Genomic DNA, 11,389 nt, shown 5'->3' with positions numbered 1-11,389 from the left:
AGTTATCTTTCAGTGAATGTTTAGCTAATACATGAGCATTAATTAACATAATTATGAACATGTTAAATCTAAAATGTCTGGCCTTCATTAGAATTTTTAAAATTCTGTTTATACTGCCAAAACCAAGCTATTTTCAGTAGTGTAAAGATATCTGAAGTGCACGACCTAGTTTAATATAGACAGCTCTATTCTATACAGCAGAAAGTCCACGATACAGCATTTCCACACATTCAACACAGAACAAGGCAAATACATAAAAGGCACAAGACTTGCACATCATAAAGACCCTTTTTTCATTATCTTACTCTAGTTCAAGTAATATCAATATTAAATGATATCTGTTTTCACTGAAATAGTTTGAACAATGCAAGATGTACAGTATTACACACTACCTTACACCTGCAGAAAGTGGCACTGTACAGATATAAAAAAACATGAGTACAGGAAATGGTCAAATACAAACGTTACTGTAAAATGACTACAGCTGATAGTATATTTAATCCAACCAGTATGTTTATTTATTTTTAAATATAAATAAAAGGTTAATTGGTATTTGCCCAAGTTTCTTTAAAGACTGGTGAAGTCCCGGCTCCGCTGAATTCCACGGGAATTTAGTGCTGAAATTCAAAGGAGCTAAGATTTTACCAAAAAGCCTGCGCTGTACAACGGTTTCTACAATGCAATAGTCTTCAATTTTATTGTGAACACTGCTATTAGTTTTCTTTAAATAATTTAGACAATATGTCATTTTTACTTTATAAAATGCAGCATTACATCTTGACTCTGTACGTTTTCAATCAGTGATTAAGATTGATTTCAAAGTGCAAAACAAGGATTAACAGAGGATTCCCCTTTCCTAGCATTAAGATGAAAGTCAGATTTTTGAATTTCACGTTCACTAATTTCATCATCATAAACCGGAAGAGTTTAATTCAAAATATGACCTCCAAACAATGTGCAATTTTTCTTTCTTTCTGCTCTAAGTTTAAAAAAGAAACATCAAAATACTGTTTGTTTTCCAAGATTTGAACTTATATATATACACACACCATTATTTAACTGAAAACTTAAGCTTGATTTGTATTTTATTGCTTAAATTTAAATAAAATAAGTTACTTTAAAGTACTAAAATCCTGAGGGAATGGAAGTAAAGTAACTTAATTGTTACAATGTATTAAAATGCCCGCCTATGTCATGGACTGCCTTCTCCTATCGCTTTTTAATACAAAGTAAGGCCCCGATCTTGCAAGCGTGTATGTGAATGTTATTCCCCAGAACGTTATTCCCCAGAACAGCTGCACTGAGCCCGGTGGTACACAGGACGAGTCATTTATGCGAGTTTGCAGGATCAAGCCTCTCAACACAAATCTATGTCTTTTGAGCTAATTTACCCTTTTGCCCTAAGACGCCTCTTCACTGTGCGGCTGAGGGAAAGGCCTTTAGCATTACACATTGGCTTCGGTACAAATCAGAATCCGCATGTAATGTTTCATAGTTCCTGTTTCCGTTAGAATGGGAATCCAGAGAATAGCATTTATTCCCATGTTCAAATATCCTGACTTTCACAAAGTCTCTCTGTCTTCTGATATAAATTTCTCAAAATGTGCTCTTACTTCTCTCATGCATATCATACAGTACATTAACTTTGATTGTTCTTATTTTAAGAAGTCAGTTAAACAGATTAATATATGTTTTTAAATAACAGTGATCAGGTTTTTATATTTTGCTTTTAAATTTCAGACCTTAGTAAAACTGAACCTCAGTCTTAAAAATAATGGAAGATTCTGTTAAATTTCAAATACTGTAGTCCTAAACATTTTATAATCCTATCAAATTCAGTAAGCTTAAAATATGATACTTAAAATCAATACTTTTGAGTCTGCAAAATATGTATCAAATTTATATTCTAAAACTACTGTGATTTACAACACTAACACCACAAAAAGAATTTTATGATTCGATGACTATTTTATAGCAGTATAGCCCAGATGTTAGCTTTCAGAAAGATTCTCTCTATTCATGTATCCCTGAAACATTTCATTTGGCCAAGAGACCATGCCGACTTCAAATAGAAACATGCCGCGTGCGTATATAGACGGATGTGTGTGCACATATAGCTATATATATATATATATATATATATACACAAACATATATGCACTCACACGGTGTAACAAACACAGACATACACAGAAACCGCCAATCTCCAGGCAGAGTTCTTCTCTTTGTTTTCCTCCTGTCCCCACAGTTCCAAGAATTTTCAGCAGCAAATATATTTCTTTCCATATGATAAACATAATATCAAGACAGCAAGCCACCAGTGCTTGCAAAGCTAAAAAGGATTAAATGTTTCAGTGCAAATGTACAATGATGGTACAGCTGTCAAGGTGCAGTTATAAAGAAGGAAACAAATATGATTAAGTACTGTTATAATATTCTCTAGGATCTATATTAGCTTGGAGTACTTTGCACTGGCACTTCAAAAGGAAATCTGCAGACATTTGTCTCTGTACAATACACTGGTCTTCATTAAACATTCTTAACAGTGAACATGGCCAGAAAATTACCCATTGTAAATTGGCCAAAAAAAAAAGGGGGGGGGGGGGGCAAAAACAAGAGGAGAGGATGGTTAACATATTAATTTTTCCATTACAGCTGCACTAAGCTTTAGAATAATAATAAGATGAAGAATGAGAATGAAGACCTTTGCACAATACTTTTTATAAAATGTTCCTTTTGGGAAATGTGCACTTGAATGCAGATTCCTCCTGCCTCCCGAAGCGCTTCAGTGGCAGCTCACATCGGGAGAGCAGAGAAGGGCAGCTGGGGAGCTGTGCGCCCTGGCGCACTGATTGTTGCTTGGACAGTTAAAAAGTAGTATCAAATACTTTTTCTGGGTTATCTTCTTCCAATTCCTCTTCACTTTGCAGAGGTTTATGATTTGATTTTCCACTGTCAGATGCCAGGGAAGAGGGGGCAGAACTGTGGTCTCCATCTTCGCTGATTTTCCCTTTCATGGCTTCCTGTACGAACTCCAGAATTTCCAAAGGCAGTCTTTTGAATTTGTCTTGATATTCCTGATCAAGTTCCACCTGCAACTACAACAAAAGAGACAAGCCGTCTTCAGGTGTATCTAATGTGACTAGTGCTACAGTATGGGGAACACGCCACATGAGGCGGGGGGTAATTAATAACGCATTTTTGCATGACTTACGAATATATTTCTTTTTCATATTAGAGCCACACACCCAATACGCCTATTGATTTCCATGCGGTCATTGCAAAGCTGAAGGAATGTGCGGCCATTTGTGCATAAGGCTGGTTTTGGTTACCATCCTTGGGTACCCAAATCCTTAAAATATGCATGGATTTAGCTGTATTGGTGTCCATACTCCCACTGGCTTTCACAAGACCCGATTCAAGTGCAATATGGATCACAGACAGGCCTTTGAAGGAGCAAGGCCTTAGTTAAGCTTCGGGGAGCTAATCACACATTAATCACACCACAAACATTGCTCTGAGAACAATATAATAACTTTTGCCAGATTTCTTGGGTTGGAGAAACCATTAGGAAAAAGTCAGTTGTCAAAGGCAGTCAAAGAGGGAGGGGAAAAAAAGTTATATTACATTTCTTAGGGCTAGATCATGGAAAGTTACATTATCTGATTAATGCAGTATGTGTCTTGGACATTACTGGGGAAAAAGTGTCATATCATCAACAGGATGCAAAAGGCATGCAGAAAGAAATCTGGCTATCAGTCTTCAGGAAGCTGTGGGCCCTTTCCCAGTATTTATTTGTATAGCCTTTGTTTTTAGTGCCCATATTAGGATCTGCACAATCCATTATTTAAAAAACATTAATGTGAATGAAGGTTTTGACTGAAGACAAAGCCCATTTTTTATCATGACCAATATGAGCACAGCAGGAAGCAAAAGCGGTGAGTTCCAAAGCCAAACCCACTCCATCCATCCATCCATCCACCCACTCACCTTCTTAAAAAGAGGGAGTCAGGTTCTGCTAACTGTAGCTGCAGCAGTTTCACTATAGTTTCCTAGGCAATTGTGTTTTGAGCTATATTTTTTCCAGGAGATATAAAGGTGCTATGAATTCTGATCCTCCAGCTCTACGCTTGAGTCTATCCTATCTAGTTACAAGTCTCCTTCACCCTGTTGCAATGGCTCTCAACAGGTGATACAAGTTTTCACTCGAACATTAGGACCTATACTACTCTTAACATCCTTGGTCTGTCCACAGCATGTGACTGTACCACTACCCCTCCCTCTGAGCCCTTCCAATCCCATTCCCCGTGCTTCTGTCCTGGTTTTCATCCAGCATCTCTGATTTTATTTTTGTGAGGCCTCTTCTCCTTTCTCCTGATGTGCAAATCAACGTCCTTAGCTCACCTGGTCTAGTTCTACATTCCTTAATTAGACAAATTTTGCAGCTTTTCTTCCTCAGGATCTATGATCTGGCTTTTTCCTTTTGGTTCTCCTGCTAAAGCTCCTTTCCTGCCTTGTTTCTGGCAATTTTCCTGCTGTTCTGGCCTCAGTTTCCCACCTCGGTGTGACAGTGCTGACAAACACCACGTCTGAGGCACAAATGGTTGCATTAAATACACCCTGCCTCTGAAATATATATTTGTATCAACTGTTAGACAATCACTACCATAACACCCTTCTTTCATGCAGTATCCTTCTTTTTTTCCTGAACTTCCTTTGTTTTCTGGCTTTATGTCTAGATACAAATTTTTTAAGGGATCCTCCTCTTGTCTCCATTTTGAGAACACTTCTGAGAGGACATGTATGATCAGAGGAACAGTGCCATAGTGTGGCTGACAGGAAAACCCCACAAAGGATCACAGAATCACAGAATGGTCAGGGTTGGAAGGGACCTCTGGAGATCATCTAGTCCAACCCCCCCTGCCAGAGCAGGGTCACCTACAAGAGGTTGCACAGGACAGCGTCCAGGCGGGTTTTGAATGTCTCCAGAGTGGGAGACTCCACAACCTCTCTGGGCAGCCTGTTCCAGTGCTCCACTACCCTCAAAGTAAAGAAGTTCCTCCTCATGTTAAGATGGAACTTCCTATGTTCAAGCTTGTGCCCGTTACCCCTCGTTCTATCACTGGGCACCACTGAAAAAAGACTGCTCCCATCCCCCTGATATCCTCCCTTTAAGTATTTATAAGCATTGATAAGATCCCCCCTCAATCTTCTTTTCTCTAGACTAAAGAGACCCAAGTCCCTCTGCCTTTCTTCATATGAGAGAGGTTCCAATCCCCTAATCATCTTCGTAGCCCTTTGCTGGACCCTCTCCAGCAGATCCCTGTCTTTCTTGAACTGGGGAGCCCAGAACTGGACGCAGTACTTCAGATGCGGCCTCACCAGGGCATAGTAGAGGGGGAAGATGACCTCCCTCAACCTGCTGGCCACACTCTTCTTGATGCACCCCAGGATGCCATTCGCCTTCTTGGCCGCCAGGGCACATTGCTGGCTCATGGTCATCCTGTTGTCCACCAGGACTCCCAGGTCCCTTTCCACAGAGCTGCTCTCCAGGAGGTCAGCCCCCAACCTGTACTGACGCATGGGTTTATTCCTCCCCAGATGCAGTACCCTACACTTACCCTTGTTGAACTTGATCCTGATCATCCCTCATTGCCCAGCCCACCACTGGGGCCCTGCAGCCCCAGGACTCCATGCCTGCTGCCCAGTGAGCTTCCCAACCACCGAGACCCTACATCTGCACTGGTCTCTACTTCAGAGTGATGGCAGCATGGCACTCACCTAAGTCGTATGGCAAAGCCAAAGATTATGTTTGAGGCAAAAGGTCTACCATCATGGTGCATTCATGCCTTTGATTACTGTTTACTACTAAATACCCCCGCACTTCTTAAAATGCGAGGGAGGGGAAGACGAGGCCTTCTGTTTATTTATGACAATTACTCCAAGATGCTATCACAGTCAGAGGGAGATTTATGCCACAGATTGGATAAAAAATTCCTTGGGTTAATCTGAAAGAGCAGCAATGGCAGAGGCACGGCATGCCAGTGGGCTCTGAGCACGCTGTGCACCAATGCACACCAAGCGCCACCGGCTTTTCCTATTCTGGAGCATTTGCAACCAGGCTCTGGGCTGCCGAAACAGATCCGCAGCAGTGTCTGAGCATCCCACAAAGTCAGTTAAAGTTCCTGCGGGGACAGGCCGCTCTGTATACAATATTTTTTATAATTCTAGGAATTGTGGGAAAGGCTCCAGAACACTGGAAGACAAAACTTTAAAAAGGACATGAATTTCTTTATACCAGAGTGTCTGAGCCAGAGATGGGCTGCCACATTTCCCCGCCTCATTGTCATACATGGAATTACTGAATTCGTAAATTTTGGGCACCTCAGGTATAGAAGGAGGTATGTGAAATCAAAAGTCAGAGAAAGTCTCCTGGCTCTCCTTCAGAACCTTGATTTGCTTAATTAGGTTTAAAAGCAATAGAAATATTTGAAATCCCTCAGAAACTGAACGTTATCTGAACCCAGTGCAGCCATACACATGTTGTTAGATAGCAGTTGTGTCTAGTATTCGTCTCCTAAAGCGCCTCCAGTGGATAATCCCCCCTAAGTCGAGCGTTTAATAGAAATGACATGAATCTGGAGCTGCCTCTCTCTCTTCGGCGTCTCCAGAGACAGTCTATACAGCTATCTAATCATAAGAAGGTTGAAGTTAGTTGAGAAGGAGCAGACAGTAGACAAGGAGGGTTGATTAAAACTGCAACGGTGTGTAAAAATTTGTTTTCTTTCTGATTTCAAATGTACTGTCAGTCTTCTTTGCTTGGCTTCAGACGCGCACTTCAGAGCCCATTCCCTAACCCTCAAGCTATCACACAAGACTCCAGCTCCAGAAGGGCACATGGGATGAGGCTGGGCGCAACGCAGCCATCCCACTGCCAGACCTGACCCCTCACTGAAGTCTTCCTTCAGCAAGCCTGGGGCTTGCAAACCCACAACAGTCTCACAGTGCATTGGCCATGTTTCTCCTTAAACCACTGGCCCCGGGCACAACATTGACAAACAGCTGGGGGTCAAGGTTAAAGAAAAAAGTTGCCTGCTTAAAACCAGCTGGCTCAAAAAAACCAGCTTTTTTTTCTTTTCTTTTTTTAAAGCCTCAGTATCCTTCTATTAGACAATGATAACCATATTTTCTGGCTTTACAGGGACATTACAGTTCATTTGCTAATGGAAAGCTGCCCTCCCATTAGTAGCAGTAGTCATGTATGTCTTTTATTTGGCCTGATGGCACAATGAAGTGCCATGTCAGTGTGTGTGTGTAAGTAAAAACCTCTCTGCACAACCAGCACCCCACCAGTCTCTGGCCTTGTGTGCCCTTACCGTTCAGTCTGCTGTTCCCTGGGGTTCCTTCCCATCACAAGTCCACCTACCCCAATTTCTCTGCTCTCTAGCTACTAAACAAGGTGACCTACGCTTGCTTTTAGGTTTTTGAAGCCAGACAAGGGGGGGAAAATGAGAATGACGATTAGACGGGCAGATCATTATCTGGACTGCTGTTCCCATTAACACATAACAACCTTCTTCCTTCTGTTATCTCACTATCTGCCCTCTTATAGATCCTCTGTCCTGTCTTTAACCCCCAACAAAAATGACTTATTAATGTCACCTCCATGCAGCTTTAGTATCCCACAAGGGGTTGGAAACATTATTTCCTCTTCAGGTAAATCACACTCCTGTGTACTTTACTTACAGGCAATGAGTTAATACTTTAAAACTTGGAGCCATCATTATATGTTTGCAGCGGGGTCCTCGGGGACAGGAGATGAATGTGTTAGTCACTCTTGACAGCTGTGGTCAGAAGCTCTAACTCTTGAATGTACGCTTCCCTTTATTTTTTACACAACAGTGCTAGTTAAAAACCATCAGCTGATACTCACATCAGCTTTATAAAACAGGTAAGTGTCAATATTATTATCTGCAAATGACAGAGTGACAGAAATTTAGCTTAGGTACGGATTGAAGCTCAGGAGGTGCCATCCTCAGCTGCCTCTGGCTTGAAAGGGGCTCTCCGCCACTCCGTGTATATGATCACTTATCAAACTAGACATCCACTAGCACAGGCTGGGAACAGGCAGTGAACCACTGGGCCACCGATTTATCCTGCTCAAAATAACAGTAGATACGGTGGGGCTTTGTTTGCGACTGTCCCGCCTCTGTTAGCTGTACCCCACAAGGGTTTCCACAGGGAAGCCGTGCCTGAGGTGCCCCTTTGACGGCAGCCAGCCGTTAGGCAGTGTGGGTGATTGAGGGGCTTGGGCTCGCACACCCTCGTGCCCTGGAAGAACACCGCCGTATCCATTGAACCTCGACTCCAACCACCACAGGCCCTAGCCTTAGGGACAGAAAATGAGCGGGGCTTTAAATGACTAAGCCTGTGCCTTAGTGAGCAGAGCTCTTGGCAGCCAGCCAGCTGCCCAGCTGATCGGCTCACATTCCCTCTCAATTCAAAGGGCTCTTCAGCATCCTTGGCTACAACCGCCTTCCAAAAAGGGTCATCATTCAGAGAAAGGCCTCAGCAACCCTTCCTTGGAATGTGGGAGGGGAAAATGAATATGGTCATTCAGCTTAAAGCAAGGAAAATGTACTCAGAAAAGGAACTGGATGGTATTATTAAAACTATCGATAGCATTTATACCTAACTGTTATTATTAAAACTACCAAAAAACCATACCATAACGTAGCATTAAAATAGTGCCCAGAGCATTAAAAAAAGTAACTGTGATCAATAAAGAATTACAGAAGCAGAAACTGTGGTTTCAGTCTATCCCGATCAAGCCTCTGTAGACTTTTGCATACTTTCAATGTGATCTAATGAACTTCTGTTTCTACGAAGAACAAAAATAAAATGATCACATGAAAAACGCAACATGCTGCCAACACAAGTTACCAGGAGGCCTGAAGTTCACAGAGTGTGTCTAGGTTAAAAAAAATTAGAAAATTAAAATAAAAAAAAAGTTGAACCCCTTAATCCTTAGTTATTCCACATTTACAGTGTTTCATATTATCTTGTCCCTGAGTTTAAGCTTCAAATACTGAACTCCTCTCCCTTCTCACTACCTGAAATACATCTCATCCCTCTCTCCTGCTGCAGAATCTTATTTTTTTTTCCAGAACTGTTTTAAGATAACTGTGGAAAAGCAAACAAGCTGCACTAATGAGGTATAAGAATCTAATAAAGAGCTACCAGAAGTTTCAGGCATAGAGTGAAGTTAAGAAAAGTTTTGCAGTAGCTCAAGCCATGGGAAGTAGGCATCTGCATAAACATAAACCGCAACTGCATCTAGGACCTCAGGTGTCAGGAGCATTAGAAACAACCGGCGGATTAAAATGTAACCCTGTCACACACATAGTGAGTTTGGGAATGCCTGTGGGCTCGTGATGTTACCAGCATTTCGTGAAAGTCCACTGCATCTACCCTACAGCCAGCCTCCACGGCCTGAAGACAAGAGGCGGATACAGAGCTGGCTGATAGGCAGCACCACTTGCATCTGACCTCCTCCCCCTCACTTTGGCAGCCCAAGGGAAAGGGAAATTGTGGGGGAAACCATGTCCAACCCATCTCCCTTCCTGCCACAGCAACACCTTTGAAGCTGTTAATGCAAACACTGCTGCTCCTTCCCATTGTACCTTAAAAGTGGCATTTCGGAAGTTAGTAATGAAAGTGTTTTTCAAACAATTTTCCCCTCTCTTCCTTCCCCATACAGCTTGAGACACCGCATGCTTGATCCACACAGCGGTGTGACCTCAGAGCACCATCCTCCTCATTTAAGATCCCATGCCAGAGGAATCTGATGCAAAACCAACCCACTTCCACATGAACTGGGATTCATTCCAGCTCACGTGCTTTTTTAAAATATATTTTCAGCTCAAAAATAATGGAATGGTCACTACCTATAATGCATCTAAAGAATTAATCTTCAAGCAAAAATGTTTTGATAAAGTTATGTATGGAATACAACTGGTTACACATCTTGGTGAAAAAAAACCCATCAAAATGCAATTTTCTTGAATCAAAAACACTCATTACTGCCATATTTGTTTTGATAAGGTCCTCCACTGCAAAAATTTGATATGATTCGAACTTTTTTAAGTCTCAGAATTTCTATTCCACTTGCATTTTTTTTCTGTAAAACCAGTTTCTTCAGTTTTGTGTTTCTTTTATCCCTCCTTTAAAATCTATCTCATTTTCTGTTATTCATAAATACTTTGTTTTCCTGATCACACTCATTTTTGCTCTGAATGATGCAGTGAATTATGAATTAAATCCTGGCTCAACAATCCAGGTAAAAATGCACTCTGAGGACTAAACAGTTTGGTATATCCAACAATGCCTGACATTTCCAACAGCAAACTTTATTCTCAAGTTTTTAAAAAGATTTTAATAATATTTGAGTCCTGAATCCAAATGTGAAAAATTTGTAAATTGGGCTATTTCCTCTTGAGGCAGAGGGCAGCAAAATATCAAAATAATGACTTTTTTTTGGTATTTGGTTATTGCATTTATTCACCAGTTTTTTAGTTTGTACCCATAATTACTGTGGCGCTACCCACATGCAGTATAATATCTAATTCCACAAAAATAGTACCTGTTCTTTTTGTTTTACTGATGAGAAACTCAACTGCATTCATTTCTTCTGTGCAATTTCAACAGAATGCATTTTGACAAGAGGCAATAACTGGTTACTACACTATTCATAACAAAAGGGGGGCCTCAACCTCTACAGAGTATTTCTGTTTAGCAAAGCTCCCATTTTCCTTTTCACGTGTCATTGGAATGTGTTTATTTTCTTAACACCAGTGACACTGATCTTTTCACTGGTCAGTGAAAGCATACTGCAACAGAAATACTGGTCTGAGATTGTGGCCCCTTTCTCACTCGGCCCCTGTTTCTCTAAATCTGCTAAAGGTCCAAATACTGATTTTTCTTCCTGCAAGTGTTTGACCCATGTGCCTAAAGATAATTTTGAATTTGGGGGCTTTTAAGACTGCATCAGAGAACAAATATGCATAATGTCAGCGACCTCAATTTAGCTTCCAAAATAGCACGTAGAGGACTCCCAGATTAAGGGTACAGAGAGCAAGCAAGCTGCTGTTCTGCTGCTTTTCATTTTCAGAGCTTACTTAATTAGAAAGTCATTCTGGAGGGATACAGCATTAAAAGACATATGAGTAGCAAGAATTGTTAAAAGCAGATGGAGGCTTAATAACAGGGAGAGTGAAATTGAGGAACAGAGCTCAGGGATCAAGTGATTTATAGGCAGCAATTTTTGTTTAATTGGAAACAGAAGGACTTTCTCATTAAGGACCATGTTATTCCCTCCACTAAGCAGATT

General features: G+C 41.2%; 1 protein-coding gene across 1 annotated transcript in view; it reads right to left on the bottom strand.

The window, feature by feature from the left end:
- Positions 1–2,867: 2,867 nt before the first annotated feature.
- The window catches only part of PLCB1 (phospholipase C, beta 1 (phosphoinositide-specific)), a 394,102-nt gene continuing 385,580 nt past the window's right edge, over positions 2,868–11,389 (bottom strand). The window contains exon 32 of the mRNA XM_009886082.1: positions 2,868–3,098. Within this exon, the coding sequence (XP_009884384.1) occupies positions 2,868–3,098 (231 nt within the window). The remainder of the gene's footprint in view (positions 3,099–11,389) is intronic.

The sequence above is a fragment of the Charadrius vociferus genome, unplaced genomic scaffold (genome assembly GCF_000708025.1).
Source record: "Charadrius vociferus isolate BGI_N301 unplaced genomic scaffold, ASM70802v2 scaffold455, whole genome shotgun sequence".
In the NCBI taxonomy this organism is placed as follows: domain Eukaryota; kingdom Metazoa; phylum Chordata; class Aves; order Charadriiformes; family Charadriidae; genus Charadrius; species Charadrius vociferus.
The sequence above is the reverse complement of the archived record's forward strand: the minus strand, read 5'-3'. Positions and strand labels throughout refer to the sequence as shown.